Consider the following 14,828-nt stretch of genomic DNA (forward strand, 5'->3'; position numbering starts at 1 on the left):
CAATGTTCTTCCATCTCTTGGTTGTGTGATTTAGTGCCCAAATAACTTCTTAGTAGTGTGTTCTTTCTCTATAATGACTGTAACATCTAATATGTAGGATGTGGGAGCAGGAGGGGGGGAAGACTAACAGAGCACATTATTGGACGTCAAGAAGCAGTCAGTCAGAAAGCCGAAGGGAAAGTAAAGGGAGGCTGGCTAGGCTGAGCAAAATGCATCATTGATTGTCTATTACCTTAGAAGGGGCAGTAATTCATCCTTCCTCAAGAAAAGCATTGCATAACAAGCTTAGATGCATAGATTTGTGGTGGTGGACAAGATAGAACAACTGCCACTTGTTTAAATATAGACTTGAAAATTAAGAATTGAAGAAATATATTAACTAAATTTCCTGAATGCTTTGACACATTGGTTAAATTTGAAGCCATAGATGCAGAAGTAATCAATCTGAGGCTTAGCAAACACCAATTGGTTTTATTAGAGTTCACCTCAGCCTATTTTTCCCCATCCATTCCCTCCCAGCACCTTCCAAATATGAGATCACGATTTCCATAGTATTGCTTGCTTAGCTGGCATTTTGATTTCCTACCTCTCTGGTAAAGATCTAATGCTGAGAAAGGAGGAAGGAAAGAGAAGAGGAAGACAACCAGCAGCAAGATGGCTGGAATCCGTTCCAATGATGATGGGTTTAGCTGTTGGGCATCCTGAAAGAACAGGTTAAGGATAGTTGTTTCTGGAGAAAACCTATCTATATGGTTGCTAGGACTTGTAGTGTAATCTTACAGATTTTATGTCCCCCATCCCTTTCATTTAGGAAATTTGAAGATTGTGTCTATTTCGCTAAATTTTAAATGACTAGTTAAATGACTGATTTTTAAAGATATGTATTAGTATTGTAGTCATTACTAACTATCTCTTGCACTTTGAGTAAAATACAGAATTTAAATAGAATAGGATAGAATAACAAAGTTGGAAGGGACCTTGGACGCATTCTAGTCCAACTAGAGGCAGGAAACCCTACATATGTATACCATTTCAGACAAATGGTTGTCCAATTTGTTCTTTAAAACTTCCAGTGTTGGAGCATTCACAAATCAAATAAATAGTTTTGTTTTAACTTTAACTTGGGTTGTAGTCATTTCACCTTAGAGGAATTTTATTGACTAAAGTTCTCTGTAGGGGAGGTTGCAAATCTATTTCATAAACTAAGGATTTCTTACTTTTCCTAAGGCAAATTAAAAATTGAATTTTGTCTTGCTGCTTTCTTTTAAAGATAGTTGATCTTGCCATTAATTTTCTTGCATAAAAATTGATTTTATAGTTTTATAGAATATCTTATGTATCTTTAATAGTTTTATAAAATATCTTATGTATCATTAGACTCATCAACTTCTTTAATTTTATAGTTTAAAAGGCAGTGCCTACAAGAAGCAGAAATGGGGAGGAAAGGAAGAAGAAGAAAAACAATCTTGGGCATCATTATTTAAAGTTATAATTCTTATCTTGGAATGGCTGCTGGTAAATTACAACTAAGAGAAGCAAATCAAAGCAGAATTCTCTTTAATCAGGCATTATGGAATCTGGAGCTGAAGTGAGGAGTAGAGTGAAAAGATTAGCTAGCCTTGAATTGCTGATAGGAAGAAGCCTCTGAAAGCAGATTCTCTCTAAACTTTGCAGTGCTTATCTAGTAGTTTCAGTAGTGAGTGCATTCGTCTGTTAAGATTCCTGGCAATAGCAATAAACTACTCTGATCAACACTTTGTGTTGTTCCTGATTCTTTGCTGCTGACGGGCACAGTGAAAAATGGTATTGCTCCTTTTCTCTCATTTTGCTTATTCTAAACATTATAATCTCATTATTGATATTTTTATTTTATTGATTTTTTAATAATGACAATCTATTTGGAAATATCATTGCTTCAGTTATATAGCTGTAAAAACACTGCATTTAAGCTTTCTTAATCCTTTTATTCTCATTTGTCATTTTCTTTGCAGATTTGTTCTTGTAGTTAAGAAAAAGCACAATGGAATTCTACGAGTCTCCCTATTTTATCATCCTAGTACCTTCTGTTGTGATTGCTGTCATCTTCCTCTTTTTTTGGCTTTTTATGAAAGAAACACTATACGATGAAGCCCTCGCCAAACAAAAGAGGGACCAAAAGCTTCTGCCTAGTAAGACTGATAAAAAGAAAGCTGAGAAGAAGAAGAGCAAGAAAAAAGAGGCCCAGAATGGGAACCTCCATGAGTCTGATTCGGAGAGTACCCCTCGGGACTTCCGACTGTCAGATGCTATGGGGTCAGAGGAGGAGCACATTGTTCCTCTTCCATTGAATGTGACAGAGGCCCCCAGCAGTCTCCGGGAGCGCAAGAAGAAGGAGAAGAAACACAAGGGCAACTCAGAGGAACTTGTGCCAAAAGAGTTGGAGAGTTCTAAGCCTGCAGGAAAAAAAGTGGAGCCCGTCCCTGTAACAAAACAGCCCACCCCACCTTCGGATTCAGCTGGGTCCAAAAAAAAGCCTGGACAAAAAAAGCAGAAAAATGGAATAGGTATGACTGTGTTACTAGTTGGGGGTTTTTTTGGGGGGGGAGGGAGAGATGGCAATATATTAGTTAATTGTGTGACATTTTTTTTTTTAGACATTTTATTAAGATTTATAGGCCGCCCTTCTCCCTGAGGGGACTCAGGGCGGCTTACAATCACAGGGAAAGGGGTGCAATATCAAAAGACAAACAGTGAGTGAGCAAAATAAAATAATAAAACACAACTTGCATTCAGCAGTCAACACTCGGGCGGGTAAATTAAGAACCTATCCCCAGGCCTGCTGGGAGAGCCAGGTCTTAAGGGCCATGCGGAAGGTCTGGATGGTGGTGAGGGTACGAATCTCGACGGGGAGCTCGTTCCACAGGGTCGGAGCTGCAACAGAAAAGGCTCTCCTCCGTGTAGTCGCCAGTCGACATTGACTGGCAGATGGGATCCGGAGGAGGCCCAGTCTGTGCGATCTAATCGGTCGAAGGGAGGTAATCGGCAGAAGGCGGTCTCTCAAGTACCCAGATCCACTACCATGGAGTGCTTTAAAGGTGGTCATCAATACCCTGAAGCGCACCCGGAGATCGACAGGTAGCCAGTGCAGCTCGCGGAGGATGGGTGTAATGTGGGCGAACCGCGGTGCGCCCACTATCACTCGCGCGGCTGCATTCTGGACTAACTGCAATCGCCGGATGCACTTCAAGGGCAACCCCATGTAGAGCCCATTGCAGTATTCCAGCCTAGAGATCACAAGGGCTCGAGTGACTGTTGCGAGAGCCTCCCGGTTCAGGTAGGGCCGTAACTGACGGACCAGGCGAACCTGGGCAAATGCCCCCCTGGTCACAGCCGACAACTGATGGTCAAAAGTCAGCTGTGGATCCAGGAGGACTCCTAGGTTACGGACCCTATCTGAGGGGTATAGAATTTGACCCCCCAGCCTGAGTGTTGGAATATCGGCCAAATTGTTGGGAGGGAAACACAACAGCCACTCGGTCTTGTCCGGGTTGAGTACCAGTTTGTTAGCGCTCATCCAGTTCTTAACGGCCTCAAGTGTGAAAGAGCAAGTCACACCGCCCCTACAGAATAAGAGTCATTAGCTGCAGGCTTACAGTTTAAATGGCACGGCTCCAAAGCTAAGAGAATGGGAAAGCAACAGTGAAATTAAGCAAGTTCAGGTACCAGTTTCTAATGTTATCGATGATGATGATGATGATCAACTGGAATCAAAGTGAGGTGTGCATAGTTCAGAAACAAGTCTTGACAGTCTTTCAATGCACAGCCTGGCAATTATGGATATGGCTCTGATTTGTCTTGAAGTTGCTAGCCTTGAAAATAAGGCTCTGCTCTGCTGGCAGCTCTCTATTCTTTCTTATAAGTAGATCTGGAATTGGCTATAAGTAACATTTCATACCTGCTTGGTTTAATATATGAAGACAATCCAGCATATTTCCTATATACCTCATAAAGAGGCCTGGATTTCAGAGGATTATAAAGAACCTTTTTTTAACCATTGCTGTGGATCCTTAAGTCAGAATTAGCATGATTTGTTTCATTATCTTTGTGTTTGATAAGCAATATGCATACTTCCATCTAATTACAGTAAACCAAAGACGTAGTTAGCAAAAACTATTGGATAGGATTTTTTTTGTATTAAAGGGAAAGGAAAAGAAAAATAAATATTAAAAAAGAACAAAAAGACAAAAAGATTGTATTGTATATAAAAAAAATTACATGGCCAGTTTTATATTTTGCCAATGGGGGATAATATGACCTAGTTTTCCAAAAGAAACCCAAGAGGTATTGTAGCTTTAAGATGAGACAGATGGTACAACCCTAGATTTAAAGTATTGAAGAATAGTTCTTTTTCTGTTTCTTCATACAATGATAATATTGTATAGTATAGCCTTTATTGTCATTATACAAAATAAATACAATGAAATTGGTTGTATTCAACCAAATATAAATTCCAGATTGTTAGTATTTAATTAAAAATACATTCAAATTGTGTACTGTGTGATCTTTGTTTTGACATACTTAAGATTACTATTAAACTAAATTATTGGGGCACGCTTAGTGTTCATAAAGTTTGCATGTCTCTCTTTATCCTCTTTTTAGACCATGTTGTAGCTTAAAGTATTATTCCCCCATAGACAAGATCTTATATTTTTTGTGCCAAGCATTTTAGCAAGAAAACTTTATGCCACTGTGAGAGGGACAGGGAAATGAATTCTTAGACTTAAACACTACATAGACCATGCAAACGAGGAAGAATGCATTATTTCTTTTAATAAACTATTTCTTTTAATAAAGAAATAATTTCAAAATAGAATGTTACACATGAATTACAGAGTTCCTACCTAATAATAACTTTATATGTAAAGTTTAGCCTTGCCACACAAAATTTCATTCACTGTTTTCTGTCAGCATTTTAAACTTTAGGTTCTTTTGATCTTGATAGAATGGAGCTTGATCTACAGAATGAAGCTTTGAAAAGAGAAATGTTTTGTTAGCCTACATAAACTTTCCAACTATACAGAAAATGTCTTAGATTCAGATATTCAGATATTTTTTTTTAAAAAAGTTTTCCTAAAGCTAATTGTGCATTCTTAATTATATATTTATGGCTTTCTCAGTATTTAAAACTATTTAGCCAAATACTTTCTGAGATATGATAATTGTTTTACATATTACCGTAGTATAATGTCTATTACTATAATGTGGGTAAGATGTATATGCAGCAAAGATAATATTTTAGTTTGGGGTTATGATTGCATATTGTGTTACGCCACGTTTGTTTTAATTATACATTTTTAAAACACATCCTAGTGGCCTGCTTTTCACCAAGATATCAATCAAGGTTTTCAGATTATAGTGGCTAGGATTTCACAATATGCTGAGCAAAAAAATGAACTACTTCATGGCTTAATAAGATTAATAAAGGGATCTAATATTTATGGTTTGTAATTCTAATATGTATTATAGCTAATAATACTATATAGCTATAGTACTATAGTTTATAGTATAATAAACTATAAGATTTATTATAGTTATTATAGCTAACTATTCAACTATTCAATAGTTGAATAGTTATTCAACTATTACTGAATAAATCAGCATAGAAATAATCCTATATGGAGTTTCTGTAGAAAAATAATTCCCCCACCCTCTCTCTCTCCAGAGGTTCATGGTCAGATCACAATTCAGCCTCAGCAGTGTTACCAAGATCAGTGCAAGCCTTTGGCTTCCCTGTCCTGACAAATTATGGATTGAATACTTGAATATCCCTGGAATAGATGCTATATTTTCTCTCTGGCTGTTGAAATTTAAGTGATTTTATCCTCATGTCCCCACTGAAATATCTTACTTGATTTTTCTAAACTTATTTTGATTTGAAGTACCAAAACCACATCCTATTCCGGATTAATTTGATATGTGTATCTACAGTATACAGATAGTCCTCGACCTACAAAAGTTTGTTTAGTGACCATTCAAAGTTACAACGGGACTAAAAAAAGTGACTTATGACCATTGCAGCATCTCCATTACATTCAGATGCTTGACAGATGTTTCATATTTATGATCATTGCATTGTCCCGAGATCATGTAATCACATTTTGCGACCTTTTAACAAAGTCAATGGGGAGGCTAGATTCACGTAACAATTGTGCTATTAATTTAACAACTGCAGTGATTCACTTAACAAATGTGGCGAGAAAAACCGTAAAATGGAGCAAAACACATTTCTCAATTAGCAACATAAATTTTGGGCTCAATTGTGGTCATAAGTCAAGGACTACTTGTATCACTATAATATGATATTATATGAATTCAAGTGTTCCATGCAATTTGTACATGATTATACATATGTATAGCATACAGTGGTGGGTTCCGGATCCCGGTGCAACTGGTACGGTGCAACAGGGCCTGGTGTCCACCACATGAATGCATGCAGCACACGTGTACACACGCGTAGCACGCGCATGCATCCTTACCTCCTGTTTGACGGAGTGTCGTGCAGGCGCCGTATGCTCTGTGTGCGGAAGTGCTGAAGAGCTCAAATACAGGTAAGGAGGGTGGGCAAGTGGGTGGGCCCTCTGGAGCACCGCACCGGAATGGTACCCAGTGCTCCCGGCAGGCACCGGTACGCCCGTATCGGGGTGTACCGCCTGCAGCCCACCACTGATAGGATACATGCATACCTACAAACATGTACGGACATGTGTAGATTAATGCGTACAGTATAAAACCTGATATAGCTTCTATTTTTCCCCTTTTTACAGATGATCAGGATGCCAAGAGTGATTCACTTCTGTCCACATCCAGAAAGCAAGATCCTCTCATATTGCATCATGAGATAAAGCAAGAAAGTAGCTCTGGGAAGAAGAAAGTGTTTGCAAAAAAACAAAAGACAGATAATGGTAATAAAGTGCATTTTATATCTGATGTTTTAATAGCCACCTTTAGTGGGTGATCTTTCTTGGATTAAGTATTTCTGGGTTCAGAGCCTCAAATTCAATCACAAAATTACTCCCAAATCAAATCAGCATTTGTGCTTTTGTGGAAATGAGGTTGTAATTTTGGTGTCAATCCTCAGAGGCTTCCTTCCTTTTCAAATGCACGAGGGGAAATGACTAGCAATATCCTTCTCATGAACCAGATATACTTAAAGGAGACTGAAGTTGGAACGTTCTCTTCCCTCCAGTTGTCCCATAAAATGGAAGACAAAACTGGCAGATCTGGCTTGTGGTATGCATGAAGATACTTGGATTTGGGGAATCTGTGCTTGTTAAATTACATTAATAGAATGCAATCGACTTAGTTTAGAATTCTCCTATTTTACTAATTGTGATAAATGACAATCCTTTTTCACTTAAGGAATGTAACCAATTGCATTCTGGAATAGACTTTCATAGTCTGGAATCCACTTAATTTACACAAAAGATGAATCATTTAACTTTATGAATTGTAAATATTTAATCCATATACTTGAACTGGGCTACAGATTATAGACATTAAGAATAGCAGTATTCAGAGTTCTGTGAGTCTATAGTTTTCTGTGACCATTTGTTTCTAGAACCAAGGAGGTCCTGCATGACAACAGAAAGAAGGTTAGGGCAGAAATAGCATGCTGAAAATTGGTGTCAATTCATAGGCATTCAATAATTTCTTTACTCTTAATGAAGATCTGAACTAACTAAGACATGAATGACAGTTGTTACCTTTTGGTAGAAGAAAAATAAGTGCTTGCTCTTCTTGAATCAATGTATATTCATTCATTTGAATTATATCATATCTTTCCTCTAGAATAGTGATGGTTAACTTTTTCGGCACTGAGTGCCGAAACTGGCTTGCGTGGCAGAGCACCCCAACCCGGAAGGGAGAAGCTCATTGTTCTTAGGGTCACTGGACTTTCTCATGTTGTTGAAAGTAAATACTGTATTTAAGATGGTTGTAGCGCCATCTACTGGAAAGATAGCTTCAACAAGAATTCCTCTGGTAGCTGACCTTAGATTTTGACCAATACAGCACAGCTTAGTCAAATCCAGAGTATGATGATGTGTATGTACTGTTACATATTGCTGTGTTCCCGGGTCATGTGATCATCTTTTGTGATCTTCTGACTAGCAAAGTCAATGGGGAAGCCAGATTTATTTAACAACTCTGTTACTAATTTAACAACCGCAGTGATTCACTTAACAATTGTGGCAACAAAGGTAATAAAATATGGCAAAACTCAGCAACTGTCTTGCTTAGCATTAAAAATTTTGGACTCAGTTGTGGCCATAAATTGAGGACTGCCTGTACTACATTTGGGTTCTGATTTCCCACTTTGTGTTTCCATCTGAGGAATTGCATGTGGAATAAGAAGAGGTTTCTTCTGATTGAGCAACTCTTCTTACTTCTTCACCCATCTTTACCTTTTAAAGCCACAAATTAAAGACACAAAACTCTATGCCACTGTAGTATGTACAATGTCATTAGAACCCTGGGCTCTTTCTTGCTCTTCATATAAAATTAAAATCATCTGCAATCTTGGCATATTAAAGAGAGTGTGCTCTCTTTAGTGTTCTTAATTAAGCAAGATGGCATTTTGAATATTAAAAGTTTTTAAGTTAGCCTGTAATTTTTGATTTCAGCATGGCAAGTTTGAACCAGTTTTAAAGGTGCATTTGATATTTGGTTAAAAAGAGCAAACCCCTCTCCTTACCAGCATTGATGATGTTATCTAGTTTGGGTAATGAAACATCTGCAAGAAAAAACCCAAGCTCAGACAGCATCAGGGACTCCTCATTGATTAAAAACAATTCTTCTGAATTTGATTTTAATACAGTGTATAATGTATCAAATGCACAGTACTGGCTACCATCTGAAGAGCACCAACTTAACAAATAATCTAGTGTAAGTTTTTAGGATTTTACTCTCAGTATCCTGCAAACTATAGCATATAAGGTAAGATTCTCAAGTGTGACTTTGTTCTCTGACATCTAGGTTTTGTTTAAGCTGAGAATCCTGAAAATTATCATCAGTTTTGATTTGTGCATGGTGCTACCCTTAACCATCACAATAGATTACAAATACTGATATATAATCTAAGACTTAATCATTAATGGTGAATTATTGGAGAAACTGAGGAAAGATGAGTTTAACAACCCTAATATAAAAGCAGTTCTGCAGCACTTTCCATGTGTTCAAAATATTTCATATGCATATTTTTAAAATTCTTATAAAAACTCTTTGTAAATAGACGGTATTATTTCTATATTATAGATGTGGAAGACTAAGACTTGGGAAAATGTTTGCTTAAAAATGTGTAGTCAGTTCATGCCAGAGGTTATATTTTATTTGAATATATTCAAATACTATATTGGCTGAAAATTAGAAACAGTTTCTAACTGCTAATTTATATGCATTTTAATATACATTTAGTTTCATTTTGTTGAAATAATATATCAAAAGGAACTTACAACCCCAAACCATCAAAAGTGAACAATAAACAAGTAATAAAAAAATAATTTTATCAACGTACTATGTACCTGTTTAAGAAATAACCAAAGTGCCAGTGCATATGTAGCTTGAATTGGAAGAAACCAAGCTACTTTTTAAATGCATGTTACCATGTATTATTGTCAGTATGTTTCCTAAATTTCCAGTTATGACTTTAGTGGATGAACCTTTGATTCGTGCAACAACATATATTCCTCTGATGGATAATGCAGACTCAGGCGTAACAGAGGGAAAGAGAGAAGCAGCTGATTTGGTGAGGCATGATGGTCTTGAAGGACTGCAGAAAACCAGTGTGAAGAAATTGAAGAATGAAACTGATAAAGGTATTGGTGCAAAAGAGAAGGCATGGCCAGGAAAACTAGTTGGTTGTGCTATGATGCATGGATACATAGTCATTGCCAGAATATTCTTAAGAATTTGAGGGTTTTGGTTTTTTAGTTGAGAAAAAGTTTAGACTGTGGGCAGATGCAGAATGTATGATAAATGAATTGAAATCAAATGGTAAATGGAAGGGAAAGGCTGGACAAGTTGCATCAGAAATCAAATGGAATGGAATGGAAAGGAAGGAAGAAAATTGGGAGGAGATAAGGCAAGAAGAGGCAAGAGGAAAGACAAGGGGGAAGAGGTCCTGTTCAGGTGATACAAAAATATTTAAAATTCTTTCTGTACTGCATTTTGAGAGTTGTGTTGGCTTGGCCTTCTGATAAACACTTGATATTGGCGCTTGTGGCTGGTTTGCCTATTCCAGAAATGACTAACTTCAGTATTTTAAATAAGGTGGTACTGTATATTTCTGAGACAATGACCAGAGAACTTGCTGATGGCCTCACGAAACTAAAATGCCTGAACTCTGATGTTAATTTTCAAGTAGAAGAATACACTAAGTTCCTGAAATATGTTTTTCAAAGGATGATAGCAGAGTTCTGAGATGAGCACAAACATTAAAGTAATGACTCTACTGCATCTCCGATGCCTATGGTGTTTGAAGAGTAATCAAAACAGTATCATTTATTTTAAGTTTCATAAAAGAAAGATAAGGAGCCTTGAAGTAACCTGCTAATAATCAGCCTTTATTTTTCTTTTGAAGTTGACATATGAAAAAATCTGTCTTTTGGTGGGAAATCCATTTTTTATTTTGGGTGGGAAATAATGCTCTTGTTTCTGTTTATCTTTAAGCGAAAAATCTAAAATTATTATTTATGATAAGATAAGCCTTAGATGGAACCAAAATGACTCCAGTACACTTTCCAATAGAGTTTCTGTGCTTAGGGAGAATCTGACTCTAGATTGCCACTTATTCATTCTTTCTTTTTAATTGTGCCTTAAACTCCAAATATACTAGAGATCGTACAACTATAATTTGGAGTTTTGTCTTGCAAACATTTCCTAGGAATGGGCAAAAAAATTATTTGCCAATACAAATAGTCCTCTCTTACTGACTGCATTTGGAATCAGCAATTCTGATGCTAAGTGATATAGTTGTTAAGTGAAACATCATATGACAGTGCCGATCTTACAATGTCACTTCCGGTTGTGATTGTAAAGCAAATCACCCATGGTCATTAAGCGCAATGTCATGTGACCACCACGTGACTTCCTACCAGTTTCCCCATTGATTTTGTTTGTCAGAAGCTAGCTGTGAAGGTCACAAATGGCGATCACATGAGCATAGGAAGCTGCAACTCTTGTAAATGCAATGCCAGTTGTGAAGCACCTGAATCACATTCACCTGATCAGGGGGATGCTATGAGGGCCACAACTTTGAGGACCAATTGTCAGTCTCCCTTTTCAGCCCTGTCATAATTTCTAGTGTCACTGAATAAGCAGTTGGTAAGCAAAGAGAACTGGTATTTGTTATATTTATAGCTTGCTGGCTCCTATAAAAAAGCCTGCTGAAAAGTTGTCTTTCATGTATTACAGAATAATAGTTTTCCTTCTACTCTTACTGTAAAAATATGCTGCATTCTTCTTATAACTGTCCTGTTGATTTCATTATAGAAAATGCAGATGTGAAATTTAAGGATTTTATCTTGGTTATGAAGAACATGATATTCACAGAAGAGGAGGCCATGAATGTGGTGGAGTTATTGAAGGAGAAATCTAATGCCATGCAGGAGATTCTGCAGAAGGTAACTGGTGCTTTGAGGCTAGCATTTGCTTACCATCCAGATAAATACTTGCATTTTTTTTTGGAAAACAAACAAACAAACAAATAAATCTGGATTTTCTTTCTTTGGACAACAGACCAGAACATTTTTTGAGGAAACCTTTAAAATCCTCTAAATACAAATAATGTCACTATTTTGTTCCTGCACCACATATGATACATTTCCTTGTTACTAGGTGTTAGAGATTCTGTTCTTGAGCAGAAACATATGCCACAAATGCATTGTTCTGCTCGTTATTTATTGCAACCCTAAAATATTTCACATGCATACTAGTGAATTTAATAGTATTTACCACGTGCCTGGCAATAATTTTTTGACTGGTTCAGAACTTTGGCTATCCAAGCTGGTGGGTTATTGATTATCTTAGATCAAGGGTTCTGAAACTGCTGCTGCATATAATCATTAATATGAATGAATTGAGGACTTAAGTATAACAGCGACTTACTGTATGTCAGGAAATAAGCCAGAGGAGGAAAATGGGTGGCAGGAAAATGATTCTGATTTGCCGCGGCTTCCAATTGAGTTAAACTGATTTATTGTGACATGTGATCTGGACTTAGTTCCTTCTTAAGTTCATTTTGTGTTCTTCGTGCAGGCAAGTAAAGGAGATCCAGCTGCAGTGCTCCATCAGCTGCAAGAAAAAGATAAATTGCTTATGGCAGCAAAAGAAGAAGGTGCTGTTGCAAAGGAACAATGCAAACAGCTTTCCCAGGTACAGTGAATCCCAGAATAAGTAAATGTGTCATTACTGGTATAGTCAGATGTAAAGGGAGGAATCATCATTCATGGAAAGCACAGCTCAGTGTGTCATTTATACTACTGATAAAAACAGTTATGCTGGGAGATTTGATATTAGGCTTTTTAAAGAATCTTTTCAGTAGGAAACACTTCAGGTGTGAAGACAAGAAGGGGAAAATTCTTTGGGGGAAGCATACATAACAGTTCTCCCTACTTTTTCCAGCAACTTCTTGTTACTTTTATACACAATTCGGTGCCCCCTCCCTACACTCTGCTCAGCTATCTTTTCAACTTTTTAACTGTTTCTGTTTTCTTATTGTGAGCTGTGTCCAAGTCTCATGTCTTTAAAATCTGGGAATCTACTAAAGCAGGGGTATCAAACTGGGGGCGGATGCGTCATGCACAGGCCATGCCAACTCCAGCTCCGCAAAGGGGAAAAACGTCGTGATACGTCACTTGATGGCAACGTGATGTGGTGAATTTCACACCCGTGTACTAAAGCATCTAATGGCAGCATTGTGTCTATCTCTCAGTTCCTATGTTCTATTGATTTTATTTTTTAAGATTCTTTTAATTAAAAGGAAATAAAAGAGATGCTTGAATGGTGTAGAGCAAAATGTAACCCTTAAGTATATTCTTTGTTTCCAGGAATGCTTTCTGAGCCTCACAGATGCTCTGAGACATACCTAGAAAAATGTTAGGGAACTGCAATTCTATGCTTTGTGTAAACTGGCCATGGGCCTCAGAATGAGGTGGACTATTGAAAAGAGATACTCTCTGATTTGGTCCTAGGAACTGATGACAGAGAAAGAAAGAAGCAATTTGGTTATGGCAAAAATGAGAGAGCGAGTTAACACTTTGGAAAAAGAGCATGGGGTTTTCCAAAACAAAATCCATGGGAGCTACCAAGAAAGCCAGCAGATGAAAATGAAGGTAAAGTCAACATCTGTAATGAAAATGAAAAAAGTTCATTTTGACTTGAGTATCTAGATCCTTAGGGTGGAAACATGCATTATATTTCTTGGGTGCATATTACATTTCTCTGTATTTATTGATAACTTCTTTTCTGTCCCATGTAATGTGAATAAGCTAGGTTTTTTTAAAAAAAGAATTCACCTTCATATAATTTTAAATTGCTTTTGTCCCATAGGATACTAATTTCTTTGGTATATTTGTATTGTGTTTTCTTTGGGTGGCTAAGAAATAGATCTTTTTAAAAAATAAATAAATAGTCAGCACCTATACCAAATTATAAGTAATCGTAGGTTCTTTATTCCTCTAGTAGGAATGAATCAGATTTGTTCTTTTAAAAATGTAGACTGATGCTAAATCCTTTAACATCCCCTAGCTAGATGTTTTCTCTAAACCATCTGCTCAGTCTCTATCCAAGCTGACTTTCCTTCTTCCATTCCAAGATATTGCAGTCCTGTGGCTAAATAAACATTTTAAGAAAACTGGAATTATTGTGTAATTGTTCTTCTGTACAGTGTTGAACAGAGAAAATGAACTGTAAAGGGCACTGAGTCTCGCATCAATTTCTTTCCCATGTCTTGATTTCATTAGTCATGATTGTTAAATGTATATACCTCCTAATTATCAGAATGAGTTTTACATGGAGACCCTAAGGCTGTGATGGAGAACCTATGGCATGCGTGCCACAGGGTGCACGCAGAGCCATTTCTTAGGGTACGCAAGGCGTTGCCCTGTCAGCTCCAGTGTGCATGCGCGTGCTGTCCAGCTGATTTCGGCCTTCATTTTCAGCCATTTTTTCCCCTCTGGAGGCTTCCCTGAAGTCTCTGGAGGGTGAAAAACAACCCAACGCACAAACCAGAATTTCCGGAACAAACTTCCGGTTTGCGCATTGGGCCGTTTTTCTCTCTCCGGAGGCTTCAGGAGGCTTCCCTGAAGCCTCCGGAGGGCAAAAAATGGCTCTACAGGCAACCTGGAAGTCCATTTCCGAACTTCCAGGTTGCCTGTAGGGCCATTTTTCGCCCTCTGGAGGCTTCAGAAGGCCTGGGAGCAGGTCACGTGCATAGAATTATGGGTATGGGCACATGCGCACAGGACCTCCCCGCTTTTGGCACACGTTAGGAAAAAGGTTAGCCATCACTGCCTAAGGCTAAAAGATTAGCAGTCACTGCATGTTTGAATATCAGCTTTGTTCCTGAAGCATTGATAGGACTACTGTAAGGACATGGAAAAGCAAGATAGTGCTCATGTTTGGAAAACTGCCCATACAATTTCAAGTTCGACAAGATTACACACCTATTTCAGTTTATACTAATATTTCAGTTATAGTTTCATTGAAGAGTTTGAAGACTTAAAATAGAATGTTTCCTAAAGTTTCCCTTCCTTTATAGTAACAATACCAAAACCAGAATATTAATTTAAACT

General features: G+C 37.5%; 1 protein-coding gene across 7 annotated transcripts in view; it reads left to right on the forward strand.

Moving 5' to 3' along the window:
• KTN1 (kinectin 1) overlaps positions 1–14,828 on the forward strand; it is an 88,718-nt gene that overhangs the window by 20,801 nt on the left and 53,089 nt on the right. For 5 of the 7 annotated variants that reach the window (XM_032236129.1, XM_032236148.1, XM_032236135.1 and 2 more), the window contains exons 2-7: positions 1,992–2,543; positions 6,804–6,941; positions 9,675–9,851; positions 11,527–11,657; positions 12,292–12,408; positions 13,227–13,367. In XM_032236129.1, the coding sequence (XP_032092020.1) occupies positions 2,021–2,543; positions 6,804–6,941; positions 9,675–9,851; positions 11,527–11,657; positions 12,292–12,408; positions 13,227–13,367 (1,227 nt within the window). In that variant the 5' untranslated portion in view covers positions 1,992–2,020. The remainder of the gene's footprint in view (positions 1–1,991; positions 2,544–6,803; positions 6,942–9,674; positions 9,852–11,526; positions 11,658–12,291; positions 12,409–13,226; positions 13,368–14,828) is intronic. The other 2 variants (XM_032236140.1, XM_032236162.1) reach the window with 2 other exon arrangements.

Source organism: Thamnophis elegans, chromosome 1, assembly GCF_009769535.1.
Source record: "Thamnophis elegans isolate rThaEle1 chromosome 1, rThaEle1.pri, whole genome shotgun sequence".
Taxonomy (NCBI): Eukaryota; Metazoa; Chordata; class Lepidosauria; order Squamata; family Colubridae; genus Thamnophis; species Thamnophis elegans.